The following is a 16,705-nucleotide window of genomic DNA, read 5'->3' on the forward strand; positions in this document are numbered from 1 at the left end:
ACAGCCACAGCAACATCAGATCCAAGCTGCGTCTGTGACCTACACCATAGCTCACGGCAAGGCCAGATCCTTAACCCACTGAGTGAAGCCAGGGGACAAACCCGCAACCTCATGTTTCCTAGTCGGGTTCGTTAACCGCTGAGCTACAAAGGGAACTTCAGGCTGGCTGAGTTTGAATCCAGACTCTTCCGCCAACTGTGTGATCTTGGGCAAGTTGCTTAACCTCTCTTCATCTCGGGCTTTGCCTCTGTCAAACGGAGATGGTAAAGGAACTACTGGAGAGGTAGCATTTTGTGATTAATGGTCATACACAGAGTAATCGCTCAATAAATGCTAGCTGTTAATATATTTGAGTCTGGAGCCAAACTCAGAAATGGCCAGAAAAGTCTTGGAGCCAGCCTGGCTAATGTTATACGTTAGCCCACACCCCTGACCACCCACTCTTTTGCCTTTCTCTACTGTCAAGGTTAAGGCTAGAGGCTAGATTCCCCCCGGCTCCCTCATGGTTAGATGGAGCGTATGACACAGTTTTGGCCAATGAGTGTAAACAGAAATGGGACGGAAAGATAGTGGCAGGTGGTGCCGTACACCGTCCTTCTCACCTCCAGTGTGGAAACCCGGCAGCCAGCCCCTGACAGAGAGGTCACTGGCAGGAATGGAAGGCCAGGAGAAGGCAGAGATGCCACCCTCGTCATAAGGAGTTGCCAAATCAGGTCCAGCAACCGCTTATCTCAGGACTGCTTGATAGGTAAGGAGAAGAGGAAAATAAGCCCCTATTTATTGTGACCACTAGAGTTGGATTTATTTATTTATTTGTTTTTTCTAGGGCTGCACCTGTGGCATATGGAGGTTTCCAGGCTAGGGGTCTAATTGCAGCTGTAGCCAGCGGCCTACACCACAGCCACAGCAACAAGGCATCCCAGCCGCGTCTGCAACCCACACCCCAACTCATGGCAACGCCAGATCCTTAACCCACTGAGCGAGGCCAGGGATCGAACCCATTACCTCATGGTTCCTAGTCAGATTCGTTAACCACTGAGCCACGATGGGAACTCCTAGAGTTGGATTTTTTAAATGTATTTATGTATGTATTTATTTCTATATGGCCTGCCCCTATGCAGCATGCAGAAGTTCCCGGCCAGAATCAAACCTGCATCACTGTGCTCACGGGAGTCACAGCAATGACAAACCCGGATTCTTAACCAGCTGAGCCACCAAGGAACATGTAGAGTTGGATTTATTGGCCTATTATTTTGCAGCTGACACCGTAATGAAGGCCATGCCTTTGAAAGCGATCCCTTGGTCACTAACACGTAGGCAGAGAAAATGTGCGCTCTGGGGAATGTCCCCTTCGGAGTTCAAGCAGAGGTGGGGGAGCCCGGAGGAAGAAGGAGGTGTTTCCAGGGGAGGGGCGCAGAGGGCCAGGAGCGCGAGGCGAAGGAGGCTGGGCGAGGAGGGGCTTTCTAGGAGCTCCTGGGCCCCGGGATCCCCGCTAAGCTCCTGCGCGCGCGGTCCCCTCGCGGCCCCGCCCCGGCCCAGCACTTGCCACCAAGTCCCCGCCGCCCACGCGCCGGTGCAGCCGCCAGCCCCGCCATGCCCGCCGACCTCAGCGGCACCTGGAACCTGGTCAGCAGCGACAACTTCGAGGGCTACATGCTGGCCCTAGGTAGGGCGGGAGGGGCCGTGCAGGGACCTCGGGCTCCCATCGCGTCGCGGTGTCAGGGCGGCGGCGGCGGGCGGTGCTGCGTCTCCGTCTCCTCGTCTCCCCCTCGCCCCGTCCATCGGTCCCCCGAGTCGGCCTGCCGGTCTGCCCGTGCTCCCGACCCCCAGCCCCCGTCCGTCCGTCTATCGTCTGCCGGTCGCTCTCCCGGGCAGTTTACCAGTCCTCTAGTCCATCCGCCTGTTCCCCCATCCTCCGCTCTCCCCCACCCTCCTGCCTGGCCATCTCCGGGTCCCTCCTGCCCTGTCTGCCATCCGCCCTCCCTGTCCTTCCTTCTCCCCGTCTGCCGGTCTCTCTGCCTGTCCTGCCGTCTGTCCGCCAGTGTCCCCGTCTGTCTCTACCCCGCGGCCGAGGTTCATTCTCCACCGCGGACACGGTAGGGGTCCGCCAGGGTGAGGGGGTCCCCCCCTCACCGGCCCGAAGACCTTTCCCGGAGACCCTCGCCCGGCAACCACTTTATCGCGGGGCTCTGGGCGACTGGCTGTGGGTTTCCGAGTCCAGTGGCCGCCCCAGGGAGGTGCCGCCCCAGGGAGGTCCCGCCCGGCAGCATCAGCATCGCCTGGAGCTGGGCCATCCTGAGTCAGGTCTCCAGGTGACTCTGTGCCCGCTAGAGTTCAGAAGCCACCTAGGACATCTTGAGCTTTCTGGTTTCCTCTTCCCTCGAGCGCTTGACGGGGATAAGAAACTCAGATGCTTTAGAGGCCATTACCCCTGCCTCCTCCAGGGGCCAATTCAGCCTGGAGGGCCGTGGGTCCGCGCCTGGAGGGGTCGCTTCCACCTCCCCCTGCCCAGCAGGGCTCCCCCCAGGTGAGGAAGGAGGGAGAGGCGGAGGGTCTCCAGGGTGTGTTGGGGGGCGGGGTGGTGGGCAACGGAGGCTCTGACCAATGCCCCTGATTCCCAGAGGGTACTTCTTGCGGTGCTGCCCTCAATCTAATTCTTCTGACTTGGTGGTTCTGAGCACCTACTCTGTGCCGAGCGCTTTTGCCTAAACGTCACCCATCAGGTGCACTTCTGACAGCTGGGCCAGACCTGCTGTTCCTCTTTGGGCACAGGCAAATCTGCTCTGAATTCTTCCCTTGGTACCTGAAGTCATACCTGCACAAGGTGTTTCTGGGTGGGTTAATAATAAGTGCTGAAGTTATATTTTCTAGCGGGGGTGGTGGGACCACCTAGACCTGTGCCCATTCTGGCATGTGCCCCTCAATACCAGGTGTATCTGGTATTTGATAGCAGACAGGACTCAAGCACAGAAAAGAGAGCATTTGATCCAGATGTGTGGAGAGCTTCCTTTAGCTGAGACTAAAAGGGGCTCCTCTAGCTTCTTCTTTCTTGCCAGATAATAGCATTGAGAGATGCTTTCCATTTTTCTTTAAGAAAACTTTACTTGGCTTGACACTTTTAATTTCCCTGGTATTTTTATCATCGTTAATATTTCTAAACCTGTACTTTATGGAACACTAAATCCATGCAAATATCCCTGTGCTTAATTAAGCTTGAAAAATGCTGGTGGAATACATTCCAAGCTTTCTTTACTGCAGGACTTCTCAGAGCCTTTAATATACCAAGGTGCCCTGTGAATTTTCAAAGGATTGGAAAGAGAAGTTAACACTGAATTTCCTAAAATATAACTTCAACACTCATTAACCCACCCAGAAACACCTTGTGCAGGTGTGACTGCAGGTACCAAGGGAAGAATTCATAGCAGATTTGCCTGTGCCCAAAGAGAAATAGCAAAGCTCTAGTTTATTCCCAACATCAAATCCATCAAGAAATTGTCCAAAAGATAAATTGGAGCTAAACTGACTTTTGTTAATAACATAACAATTTTGAAAGTGCAGCTTTAATCCAGGAGAATATTTTCCAGAATTTGACAACCTTTTCAATGCCCTTTGGTTTAAGCTCCATTTATCTTTTTCGAAACTGTCTGATACTGTTCCTTTGGATGGTATTTAATAGCAAGCGGTCTGTAATGCAGCGTGGTCTCTTTATGTGATGTTTAGATACAAGACTGATATCAGCGGTCACCCCAGAGTTCTGAAAGTAGGATGATTGGATTCTGTGGCTTTCTCAGATGTCAAAGATCTTTAAACAGTGTCTTGCCAAGTTGCTTCATCCGCCTGTCTGTGAGCCACTTATGAACTCATCATAAGAGTTCTCTTGCGCTGCAGCAGGAAGAGGATCTGGCATTGTCACTGGTGTGGTGCAGGCTTAATCCCTGGCCCAGGAACTTCCACAAGCTGCAGGTGCAGCCCCCCCCCCAAAAAAAAGCCAGCAATCTGGGGAGAAGGCGGACTCATGTCCCAAAAGCAACTCCAAAGTTTCTCCTCAGCCATGAAAGTTTTTACAAGGAAAAAAGGGAAACAGTATCAGTTAATCATGTGGGTAGAAGGTCAGATTCTTCATCATGTCTCCATTTTCTGCAGACCTGCTGACTTCTCCTGATCTTCCGCTGGATGCTATTCCTTTGCCCACGTGGTCTGCCTATACATTTGCCAAGGTGGCAGCTGGGGGTAGAGGTCTAGTCATTTTTTAACTACTTAATTCTTCATTCCGACGTCTTTTAATTTAGGGATAGGGTCAACAGCTTAGGCAAGGTATTGCATGCATGTAATAGAGCAAGTGAAGAGTGCGGTTAAATGTTACCCAGTGATCTCGCTTTGATAATTAAGGTTTAAGGGGAACAGAAAGAGGCAAACAGGAAAGGGGCAAAAGAGCTGCTTACAGGACTGGACTCTGTTTTGTTGCTGAACTATTGTTTCTTCCCTTAGGATCATTGATTACTAAGACCTGTTCAAGGGCAGGCATCATGGCCAGGCTGAGGTCACCAAAGGGCTTAGGACAAAAATGGCTTCTCTTATGTCAAGAAAGCCATGCCTGGTTCTCTTTCTCTGGGGACCCCCCAACTTATCCACTTACATTAGCATTTTCTACAATAGCTGAAATCAGCCTCAAACCTATTGCCAGTTGCCAACAAGCTGGGAAGAAAATGATTTGCACCCATTGCTGTTATGTGGCAAACGCTCTCTTCTGCCTTCTGTGGGTAAGGAACATAGACTCCAGGGTCAGTGCATTTTTCTCTGGGCACGATAGGGGCTCAGGTCCAGATGAGTGCAGTCTTGTTACTCACAGACCAGCAGCATTTCCTTAGAATGCAGACCCCTGGGCCTCATTCCAGATCCCAGATCTATGGAGTCCCATTCTGCATTCAACCAGATTCTTAGATGATTCTGAAGCTGAATAGAGCCCCACAGGGTCCTGGGTACCATCCTTTCTGCATCCCTCCCTGCCGCCCCCTCCCTTTTTTTGCCATGTTTGAGGCATGCAGAAGTTCCAAAGCCAGGGATCAAACTCATGCCACAGCAATGACAACACTAGATCTTTTTTTCTTTTTTCTTTTTGTCTCTTTAGGGCCGCACCTGCAGCATATAGAAGTTCCCAGGCTAGGGGTCAAATCAGAGCTGCAGCTGCCAGCCTATACCACAGCCACAGCAACATAGGGATCTGAGCCTTGTCTGCGACCTACACCACAGCTCACAGCAACGCCAGATCCTTAACCCACTGAGCGAGGCCAGGGATCCAACCTGAATCTTCATGGTTGCTAGTCAGATTCGTTTCTGCTGAGCCACGCAATGGGAACTCCCAATGCTGAACCTTAACCTGCTGCACCACCAGGAAACTCTGATATCCCTCCTTTCTTGTTTGTAGGAAATAGGCCACATTCACCCTCCTTGACCTTCCCAGAGTTTCAAAGAGCAGATTTCAATTGCTTATCAGGGAAGGGAGGGAATGAAGAAACAAAGGAGCATCAGGAAACTGAAGTGCAGGAGTTCATATTTGGTTTTTCATATTGGGAGAAACAATAGTATATCATGCATGTAGATGGGAATTATTGGTTAAGAGGGAAAATTTTGAATATATAGGGAAAAGTAGATTCTGTATACTATTTTCTTTTTTTTTTTTTTAAGGGCTGTACTTGAGGCATATGGAAGTTCCCAGGCTAGGGGTCAAATAGAAGCTGCAACTGCCAGCCTACACCAAAGCCACAGCAACGTGGGATCCAAGCTACGTCTGTGCCTATACCACAGCTCATGGCAACGCCAGATTCCTAACCCACTGAGCAAGGCCAGGGATCGAACCCGAATCCTCATGGGTCTCAGCTGGGATTGTTAACTGCTGAGCCACCAAGGGAACTCTGATTCTCCCTTTAAAACTGTTCATGGTCCAGCAGACTCGAGTTAATTTTTGGACACCTGTCCACCATCTCCCCGGGGGTTGCCGGCCTCCTGAATAAAACAACCTTGGCTTTTTTTTTTTTTTTTTTCTTTTTGTCTTTTCTAGGGCTGCACCTGAGGCATATGGAGGTTCCCAGGCTAGGGGTCTAATTGGAGCTGTAGCTGCCAGCCTATGCTAGAGCCACAGCAAGGCGGGATCCAAGCTGTGTCTGTGACCTACACCACGGCTCATGGCAATGCCAGATCCTTAACCCACTGAGCAAGGCCAGGGATCGAACCCGCAACCTCATGGTTCCTAGTCGGACTCGTTAACCACTGTGCCACAACAGGAACTCCAACTTTGTTATTCTTACCATCACTTAGCTCTCGAATACTGGCTTTCGAGCAGTGTCGACCTGCCACGGGCACAGACTCCTAGGCTGGCTTGCCAAAATTGTTACTGAACGCACAGTGAGGCCTTATAAACTGAAACATCAGAGTTTGGAACAGAGAAAAGTTTATTGCAGTGCCAAGTGACTTGTGCTCAAAAACCCCTAACTTGCTGATGATTTGGGGGGAGAAGTTCTTAAAAGGCAACATTTGGGGTGAGGACGGCAGGGTGTTTGACTTTCTTCAGATTGGCTGGTGGGAGGGAAACAGAGCAGGGCTCCCAGCATCTTGTGTTCGGCTTAAAGTTACCCTTGGGGGGGCCTTGGTTCCTCCGGAAGAACTCAAAGATAATGCTCTGTCTATTCCTTTTTTATTTTTAGGACCGCACCCACAGCATATGGACGTTCCCAGGCCAGCGACTGAATCTGAGCCACAGCTGCAACCTACACAGCAGCCGCAATGCCAGATCCTTTAACCCACTGTGCCAGGCCGGGGATGGAACTGCGCCTCCAAAGTGACCTGAGCCGCTGTAGTCCAATTCTTAATCCACTGCACCACAGGGGGAACTCCTTCCCTCTTGTTTCTTGATTGTTCCTCTTTTGTTTCTTCAGTCCCTCCTTTCCCTGATAAGCAACCAGAATCTGCTCTTTGGAACCCAGGGAAAGTCCAAGAGGCCATGAAGCCTATTTCCTGCCAACAAGAAACAGGGGTCAGGAGTTCCTGCTATGGCGCAGTGGGGATTGGCGGTGTCTCTGGAGCACTGGGACACAGGCTCCATCCCTAGCCCAGCACAGTGGGTTAAGGATCTGGCGTAGGTCGCAACAGCGGCTCAGATCTGATCCCTGGCCCGGGAACTGCGTATGCCACAGAGTAGCCAAAAAATAAAAAAATAAAAATAAACAAAACAGGGGATGCAGAAAGGATTTGTGCCAGGCTGGGCCCCATGGGGCACTACTCCATTTCAGCATGCCCTGCAGCATCTCTTTTGAGGGGGAATCACTCCTTTGTGACTCAAGCTGATCTTGCGGCTGCCCAGCATGGATCTGATTGATAACTGCTCTTTTCTAGCTTCTGCCAAACTGCACGGAGAAGAAAGGTACCTCATCCTCTGGGCACTGAAGAACTTTGCTTGTGTTCTCAAGTCGGGAGGAGCTAGCCTGGGGGGTGGGAGTTCTTGGTAGACCACTTAGAGGCCAAGGAAGACCCCCCAGGTGTGAAGCTCTAGGTGGGGAGGAAGCCTCTGCTGATGCCTGCAGGGCTTGACCATCTGGTCCAGGACGCTTTAATCTCATTATGAACTTCAGAAAGTAGGGATGTTACCAACTTGTCCAAGGTCACCACGTAAGCTGGGATTTAAAGCCTGTGTCTCTTGGGTCCAAAACCCACATTGCCTCAAGATTAGAAGTGGCTTTGGGATGAAGGGTTAATGTGAACAGTTTTATTTTATTTTTTTGTCCCTTTAGGACAGAACCAGCAGCATGTGGAGGTTCCCAGGCTAGGGATCCAGTCGGAGCTGTAGCTGCCAGCCTACATTACAACTCACGGCAACACCAGATCCTTAACCTACTGAGCAAGGCCGGGGATCAAATCCACATCCTCAAGGATACTGGTCGGGTTTGTTAACCACTGATCCAGGACAGAAACTCCCAGTTGAAGATTAGAAAAGTATGTTTGTGTTGGCCTCTTTGAAATCCTGCCCTAAAATATATATTTTCAAACACAACACTTGTAAGTAACAGTGTGTGCATTATTCAGATCTTTTATTTATTTATTTATTGTCTTTCCCACACCGGAGGCATATGGAGGTTCCCAGGCTAGGGGTCCAATTGGAGCTGTAGCTGCCGACTTATGCCACAGCCATGGCAGTGCCAGATCCGAGCCGCATCTGCGACCTACACAGGTCACAGCAACGCCAGATCCTTGACCCACTCTTGACCCACTGAGCGAGGCCAGGGATCGAACCCGCAACCTCATGGTTCCTAGTCGGATTCATTTCCGCTGCGCCATGATGGGAACTCCCAGATCTTCTTTTCCTCTTGCTGGAATGTCTTATTTCCTACTTAAAAAGCTGATGGTATGGGAGTTCTCTTGCGGGTTAAGGATCCGGCGTTGTCACTGCAGACATGTTATGTGGCACCAGTTTCATCCCTGGCCTGGGAACGTCTGCGTGCTGTGGGCACAGCCAGAAAAACAAAAACAAAAACAAAAGACACCAGCCTTGCAACCAGAAATCTGTTAAGTGACAATCATACTATGTGGTAGTATAAATTGTAAATTTACTAGCAACAAATTATCACAGATTGTAAAGGCATAACTGACATAAAGTAATAATCTAAAGTTTGGTTTCTTGTTTGTTTTTTGGTTTTGTTCCACATCCAGAATTGAGTGTAAAAAAAGTCAGTGAAAACCTTTTTTTTTGTTGTTTTTTGGGGGTTTTTTTTTGTCTTTTTAGGGCCACACCCATGGCATATGGAGGCTCCCAGGCTAGGGGTCAAATTGGAGCTACAGCTGCCAGCCTACGCCATGGCCACAGCAATTCAGGATCGGAGCCATGTCTGCAACTTACAGCACAGCTCATGGCAATGCCGCATCCTTAACCCACTGAGCTAGGTCAGGGATTGAACCTGAGTCCTCATGGATCCTAGTAGGGTTCATTAACCACTGAGCCATGACGGGAACTCCAGTGATAACTATTTTAAACTTGACTTGGCCCTATTAATAACAGAATAAATATTTTAAGGGTTTAGCCTCAGGGCTTAAATATTGCTGAAAACAAGACTGGATCATTTGCATCTCACGCTAAAAACTTGAGTTGTATGTTAAAAAACTTTTTCTTGGAGTTCCTGTTGTGGCTCAATGGGTTAAGGACCCTGCATTGTCTCTGTGAGAATGCGGGTTCAAAGCCTGGCTGATCCTAGGCCATGATTTAATGGGTTAAGGATCTGGTGTTGCTGGGAGCTATGGCATAAGTGGCAGATGTGGCTCAGATCTGGTGTTGCTGTGACTGTGGTGTAGGCTGGCAGCTGCAGCTCTGATTCGACTCCTAGCCTGGGAACCTCCATATGCCTCAGCTACAGCCCTAAAAAACAAACAAACAAACAAAAAAAACCATTATTTTGTTGTTTTTCTTTTTTGTTAATGGTTTTTTTTTTTGTCATTGTTCAGAAACTGTTTAAATGCTGCCTTCATTTGAAGTGTAACTGCATAAAGGAGAAAGAGGAAGCATTGTTGATACTGAAGCTGATTTGGGACTTGAGTCCCGTCCCCTTGTCTTCCTTGTCCTCTTGTCAACCTTTGAGGGGAGGAGGGGGCTTCCCAGAAGTGCTTCTGCCGTGCCTGGCTTCAAGTCCATTACCTAAGGCACAGCCAGCTAAATGAATCTTCCCTGAAAGCCATTCAAGCTTTTTAATCAGGCTCTGGACCGCAGTTTGCCAGGATAGGTGTCGGTGTAGGTCCAATTTTGGCTGGAAATGACACTGAGGTGGTAAGAGAAACACTAGCCATCAAAAGCAGTGATTTTGAGGGCAGCCACCAAATTCTTTCTAAAAAATTATTTTTAAGGTATTGACTTTGCCACTCGTAAGATAGCCAAGCTGCTGAAGCCACAGAAAGTGATTGAGCAAAATGGGGATTCTTTTACCATCCACACCAACAGCAACCTAAGGAACTACCTCGTTAAATTTAAAGTTGGAGAAGAATTCGATGAGGATAACAAAGGCCTGGATAACAGAAAATGCAAGGTAAAAAGTCTGGAAAGATTCTTTTTTGTCTTTAAACCTTATTTTTTAAATTGATGTCTAATTGACTCACATCATTGTTAGTTTCAGGTGTATAGCACAGTGATTTTTTGTTTTATTTTGTTTTGTTTTTTGTCTTTTTAGGACCACACCTGTGACATATGGAGGTTCCCAGGCTAGGGGTCTAATTGGAGCTGTAGCTGCTGGCCTACACCACTGCCACAGCAACGCCAGATGTTAGCCATGTCTGCGACCCACCCCACAGCTCACGGCAACGCCACATCCTTAACCCACTGAGCAAGGCCAGGGATTGAACCTGCAACCTCATGGACAGGAACTCCCACACAGTGATGTTTTATATATATATATATATATATATTCTTTTTCAGAGTCTTTTTTCCCCTCATAGGTTACTACAAAATATTGAGTATAGTTCCCTGTGCTGCACAGAGACAAAAATTAAAGCAGACTTTGAGGCTTTCAGGAGCCCCCATTGTGGCTCAGCAGTAACGAACCCAGCTAGCATCCATGAGGACGCTGGTTTGATCCCTGACTTCACTCAATGGGTTAAAGATCTGGCGTTGTTGTGAGCTGTGGTGTAGGTTGCAGAGGTGACTGAGATCCCACCTTGCTGTGGCTGTGGCGCAGGTCATTGGCTGCTGCTCCAAGTCTACCCCTAGCCTCGCAACTTCCATATGGCACCGGTGCAGCCCTAAAAAGACGAATAATAATGACAATAACAACACAGGTGTTTAGTTTTTGCAAGGTTAACCTGGCACTCTCCCTGGTAATACCAGAGGATGCTAAGAGTTCCCACTGTGCTGTGACGGGATCAGCTGCTTCTTGGGACTGCTGGGACGCAGGTTTGATCCCTGGCCCAGCACAGTGGGTGAAGGACCTGGCATTACTGCAGCTGTGGCTTAGGTCAAACCTGCAGCTTGGATCTGATCCCTGGCCTGGGAACTCCATATGGCACAGGGCGGCCAAAAAGAAAACAAACAAAAAAAACCAAAAAACCTGAGGATGCTGCCAGAGCAAATCAATATTTTCTCCCCTCGTTCTCACAGAGCTTGGTCACCTGGGACAATGACAGACTCACCTGTGTGCAGAAGGGGGAAAAGAAGAACAGAGGCTGGACCCACTGGATTGAAGGGGATGAACTCCACCTGGTACTTGCCCCATTTTGTCCTTTTTTGTATGAGATTACTAAAGAAAATGTTAACCAGGAGACGGTGACCAGCAAGCCTACCATCCCAACACTTTTTTTTGGGGGGGTGGGGGGCTGCACCGAGGCATATGGAAGTTCCCAGGCTAGGGGTCAAGTCGGAGCAATGCAGGATCCAAGCAGCATCTTCGACATACATCATAGCTCATGGCAATGCTGGATCCTTAACCCATAGATTGAGGCCAGGGATGGAACCTACAACCTCACGGTTACTAGTCAGATTGCTTCTGCTGTGCCACGTTGGGAACTCCCAGACTTTTCATTAATAGAAAAATATATTCCAGGAGTTCCCATTGTGGCTCAGTGGGTTAAGAACCCAGTGTAGGTTTGGGTGAGGATGTGGGTTTGACTCCTGGCCTCAGTCAGTGGGTTAAGGATCTGGCGTTGCTGAAAGCTGCAGTGGAGGAAGATGTGGCTTGGATCACGTGTTCCCATGGCTGTAGTGTAGACTGGCAGCTGCAGCTCCGATTTGACCCCTAGCCTGGGAATTTCCATATGCTACAGGTATGGCCTTAAAAAAACCAAAAAACACACAAAAAAAACCCCACAATATATATATATTTTCGAAGTTTCTAAATAATTTTCCTGTTGAATACATCATGTGTTTGTTGAATACGTATATAATAAAGGAGCCAACCAGCTGCGTAATATTCCATAAGGTCATGGACTCTCCTTTTAGCAAAACACTTTCTTTCATTTTTTTTTTTGTCTTTTTGCTATTTCTTGGGCCGCTCCCGCGGCATATGGAGATTCCCAGGCTAGGGGTCTAATCGGAGCCGTAGCCACCAGCCTATACCAGAGCCACAGCAACGCGTGATCGGAACCGCATCTGCAACCTGCACCACAGCTCACTGCAACGCCAGATCGTCAACCCACTGAGCAAGGGCAGGGACTGAATCCGCAACCTCATGGTTCCTAGTCGGATTCGTTAACCACTGCACCACGATGGGAACTCCGTAAAACACTTTCTTAGTCTCAGTGTCCAGGAATATTGTTTCAGGATACCCTCTGCTATTTTTTTTTTTCTTTTCTTTTTCCCATCTTGACCATACCCTTGGCTGGCATATGGAAGTTCTCAGGGTCAGGGCCAGGGATGGAATTCAAGCTGGAGTTGCAACCTAGGCCACAGCTGCAGTATGCCAGATCCTTAACCCACTGCACCAGGATAGGGATCGAATCTGAGCCACCACAGAGATAGGCCAGCTCATTAACCCACTGCCACAGCGGGAGCTCTGGCTATTTCTTAAATTCACAAAAATAGAGCTTTTTGCATGCATGGATTTATGCCCTTAGGAAGGATTCACAGACGAAATCAGTGTTGTCAGTGCTGAGACTTCACTGCCTCTTCTTACTTTGTTGCCTTACTCACTTCCAAAAGCATGTGTCAGCATATGCCTCCAGCACTTCCAACCTACACAAGTTCCAGCTCAATCAACCTCATCGATAATTTCCTTTTTTTTTTTTTTTTTTGAGTTCCCTTCATGGCTCAGCAGTTAAGGAACCCAACTAGGATCCATGAGGATGTGGGTTTGACCCCTGGCCTCAATCAGTGGCATTGCCCTGAGCTGTGACATAGGTCACAGATGAGGCTCCGATCTCCCGTGGCTGTGGCTATGGTGTATGCCAGCAGCTGTAGCTCTGATTTGACCCCTAGCCTGGGAACTTCCATATGCCGCAAAGCAAAAATATGCTGAAAGAAAAAAAAAAAATTGAATTCATCCTTCCTCAGCATATCCTAAAATTCAGACGATAGAAGGACCTTTGCTTTTTGTTATTGTATTTATTTATTATTTACGTATTTATTATTATTATTATTATTTTTTTTTTTTTTTGCCTGCACCTGTATCATGTGGAAGTTCCTGGGCCAGGGATGGAACCAGAGCTACAGCAGGTGACTTAGTCCTTAACTACTAGGCCGCAAGGGAACTCCAGAAGAACCTTTGCTCTAAGGATGCACTTGGAATGATTCTTACATGACATGGCACAATAAAACATTTGGTCTTTGTAAACCCCCGAAATCTCTAGAATAATAAGAGTGCCTTCTGGGAGTTCCCACTGTGGTGCAAAGGGATAGGTGGTGTCTCTGGAGCACTGGGACATAGGTTCAATCCCTGGCCTAAAGACTTAAGGGTTAAAGAATCTGTCTTTGCCACAGCTGCCGTGTAGGTTGAAACCACGGCTCAGATCTGATCCCTGGCCTGGGAACTCCATATATGCCACGGGATGGCCGAAAAAGAAGTGTCTTCTGTATGCTAATAAGATGACTGGTGGCTGGGGCCCCTAGATAGATTCAGGATGGGGGCTGTCCCCAAGAAAGATCAAGACATGATTGGGAAATAGGGGAGACTCCGTTGTGGCGCAGTGGAAATGAATCCAACTAGGAACCATGAGGTTGCAGGTTCGATCCCTGGTCTCGCTCAGTGGCTTTGCGTTGCCGCGAGCTGTGGTGTAGGTTGAAGACACAGCTCAGGTCTGGTGTGGCTGTGGCGTAGGCCATCAGCTACAGCTCTGATTGAACCCCAGCCTGGGACCCTCCACATGCCGCAGGTGCGGCCCTAAAAGGACAAAAGACAAAAATAAAAAAAAAAAAGAAAGAAAATTGGAACTTTCAGCCCAGTCCCTGACCTGTGAGAGGAGAGGGGCTGGAGATTGAGCTAATCACCAGTGGCCAGTGATTTAAGCAATCATGCCTATGTAATGAAACCTCCATAAAAACCCCTACATAAGGGGGTTCCGAGAGCTTCCTGGCTCATGAAAATATTGAAGTTCTGGGAGGGTAGCCCCCGTGGAGGGTCCTGGAAGCTCTGCTCCCCCACCCCATACCTTCTCCTATGCATCTCTGCTGTTTGGCTGTTCCCATTGTATCCTTTATGATAAACCTACACCTGTGAGTACAGACTGTTTCTGTGAGCCATTCTAGCCGATTATTGAACCCAAAGAGGGGATTGTGGGAACCCCCAATTTACAGTGGGTGGGTCAGAAGCATAGGTGGTGTGGGACTTGCGATGGGTGTCTGGAGACACTAAGCCTTTAGCCTGGGGAAAGTCTGCTTTAGCTTTGGGTCCTTAGTGTCAGAACTGAATTAAATTCTTGGCCATCCAGCTTGGCATCGGAGAGTTGGGGACCTGGGCTTCCAGTGTCAGAAGAGTTGTGAGTAATAATGATAATAAACCACATGCCAACTGGTCTTCTTTCTTCTTTCCTTCCTCCCTGTCTCTAGGAGATGTTCTGTGAAGGCCAAGTGTGCAAACAGACATTCCAGAGAGCTTGATCTGTAGCCAACCACAGGGTCCACGTGTGGCTACAGTTTAATTTGGAGTTATATTCCAAATGAACAGATGCGGATTCGTCCTGGTTTGCTGATGGGGCTTTGTGGTCAGAGAGATGTCACACAGGCTGCACTGGAAGCCATTTGAATTGTGAGAAAGCTTAGCTTCAATAAACCTGTCCAGGGAGTTCCCGGGTGGCCTAGTGGTTAGGATTTGGCACTTTCAGTGCTGTGGCCCAGGTTCGAATAAATAAATAAACAAATCAGTCCAATGAGTGACTTTTTCTTTCTAAATTTAGTGTATCGTCTCCTTATTTTCAGAAATATTTGAAAGCTTTCTAGGTGTATCACTGACACACCAAGGGGCAAGTTGCAATTCCTGCCTTCAAGGTCTGGTGAGGAAAATGGATGAAGCACGTGGTCTGAACCACGGTGAGAAGAATAGGCATCTACGTGAGCTCAGGAGAGACAAGCCTTACATCTGGGGATGGGCAGGTGATCTTTATTTTTATATGTATTGATTTATTTTTCTTTTTAGGGCCGCAGGTGTGACATATGAAGTTTCCAGGCTGGAGGTCGAATAGGAGCTGCAGCTGCCAGCCACAGCCACAGTAATGCCAGATCCAAACTGCATCTGTGACCGACACCACAGCTCATGGCAACGCTGGATCCTTAACCCACTGAGCGAGGCCAGGGGTCGAACCTGTGTCCTCATGGATACTAGTCAGGTTCATTACCACTGAGCCACAACTGGAATTCCTGGAGGTGATCTTTAAGCTGAGACCTGAAGCACAGGTAAGCAGGAAGCATCCCGAAGCATTTGAGACAAAATGATAGGAGCAAGTTGGAGGGATCTTTGAGGAACTGAAAAGATTGCTTTAGTTGCAGCAGTCGGTGGGCTGGGTGGGGTCGGTGCGGAGACACGGCAGGGCAAACTGGCATGACAGTCAGGGGCCCTGCCAGGAAGAAAAGACTAGTGCACAACTTCTTACGGTGCTTATTTTGGCCCTAGTTACAAAGGGCTCAGAAACTAGCCTCCAGGACGGGGGATTTTGTTTCGGTCAAGAGAGGTCCACCAGGGAGGGCTGCGCGGATTTTTCGGATCCGCTCTTGGAGCGGGGGCTGCCCCGCCCCAGGAGGGAGGGGCCGATGTCCGGGTCCACGCAGAGCGCCCAGCACGCTTCGCAGGAGCCTGACGTGTGGGAGGGGATCTGCGCTGAGGCTGCTCATTCCCCTCCGTGGCTGCTGGTCCTCGTGTGCCCGGCTCCTCGAGGAACTGGCCCTCTGGGGGAGCAGCAGTGAAACAGATGAAATAGAGGAATAGAGGGGATTCCTGCCGACGCGAGCTCCGCCAGCCTGGGAAGCAGAGGAAGGCTTCTGGAGGGACCGGAGTTTTCTAGGGAATGGTGTGCGCTGCAGAGCCCGCGCCGTCCGAGATGCCCAAGCACGGGGAAGGGGCCGGAGAACCAGGGAGGAGAGGAACCCCGCCCCACCCCGGGGATGAGCAGTTGCGGGGGGTAGGGGCTTGACCGCTTAAGAGGGGGGACAGCCCGGGATGCTGCAGACGCTGCCGAGCAGCAGGGGAACCCCCTGCGCCCCCTTCTGGACGAGCCTCACATCCTTTTTTCCCCCAACCTCTGGGGAAGGAGGGGGCCCTTGATGTCTTGTCTTTTCCTTGTTTTTTTCTTTCTTCTTTCCTTCTCTTTCTTTCCTTTTCTTTTTTTTTTTTTTTAAGGGCTGCACCGAAGGCATATGGAGGTTCCCAAGCTAGGGATTGAATCAGAGCTGCAGTCGCGGGTCTACACCGCAGCCACAGCAACACCAGATCCAAGCCGCGTCTTCTACTTACACCACAGCTCAGGGCAACTCAGGATCCTTAACCCACTGAGCGAGGCCAGGGATCGAACCCTCATCTTCATGGATGCTAGTCGGGTTTGTTAACCGCTGAGCCATGATGGGAACTCCATCTCCCTTTTTGTTTTTAATGGGTTTAAAAAATTATGGTATACTATACATAACATAAAATTACCATTTTAACTATTTTCCGGTTCAGTAGCATTGAGTACAGTCATATTTTTTTTGTGTGCAGCTGCCACCACCGTCCATCTCCAGAACTTTTTCATCTTCCCAGATTGAAACTCTGTCCCAATTAAA

The 16,705-nt window shown here is 49.2% G+C and overlaps 2 protein-coding genes across 3 annotated transcripts in view; both read left to right on the top strand.

Moving 5' to 3' along the window:
* Positions 1–748, top strand: part of NMNAT1 (nicotinamide nucleotide adenylyltransferase 1) — a 40,401-nt gene extending 39,653 nt beyond the window's left edge. Inside the window, exon 9 of the transcript XR_014807020.1 lies at positions 609–748. The gene's annotated coding sequence lies outside the window, so the exon portion shown is untranslated. The remainder of the gene's footprint in view (positions 1–608) is intronic.
* A 790-nt stretch (positions 749–1,538) lies between these two features.
* On the top strand, positions 1,539–14,823 carry RBP7 (retinol binding protein 7). Of its 2 annotated transcripts, NM_001145222.2 has the most exon segments (4): positions 1,539–1,666; positions 9,883–10,061; positions 11,126–11,227; positions 14,504–14,651. In NM_001145222.2, coding segments are annotated over 4 exon segments (405 nt in total). In that variant the 5' UTR covers positions 1,539–1,593; the 3' UTR covers positions 14,555–14,651.
* The last annotated feature ends 1,882 nt before the right edge of the window (positions 14,824–16,705 follow it).

This window comes from Sus scrofa, chromosome 6, assembly GCF_054392235.1.
Source record: "Sus scrofa isolate SSC_HxYL_T2T_F1_AM1 chromosome 6, Sscrofa_HxYL_maternal_Yorkshire_Landrace_v2.0, whole genome shotgun sequence".
NCBI lineage: Eukaryota > Metazoa > Chordata > Mammalia > Artiodactyla > Suidae > Sus > Sus scrofa.

What these genes read in the sequence shown, in the direction of transcription:
- RBP7 (XM_084958131.1), top strand. Translation starts at nt 1,594, where the DNA reads ATGCCCGCCGACCTCAGCGGCACCTGGAACCTGGTCAGCAGCGACAAC. An exon ending in GGGCTACATGCTGGCCCTAG is followed by an intron (nt 1,667 to 9,882) that starts GTAGGGCGGGAG and finishes ATTATTTTTAAG; the next exon opens with GTATTGACTTTGCCACTCGT. An exon ending in TGGATAACAGAAAATGCAAG is followed by an intron (nt 10,062 to 14,503) that starts GTAAAAAGTCTG and finishes CCCTGTCTCTAG; the next exon opens with GAGATGTTCTGTGAAGGCCA.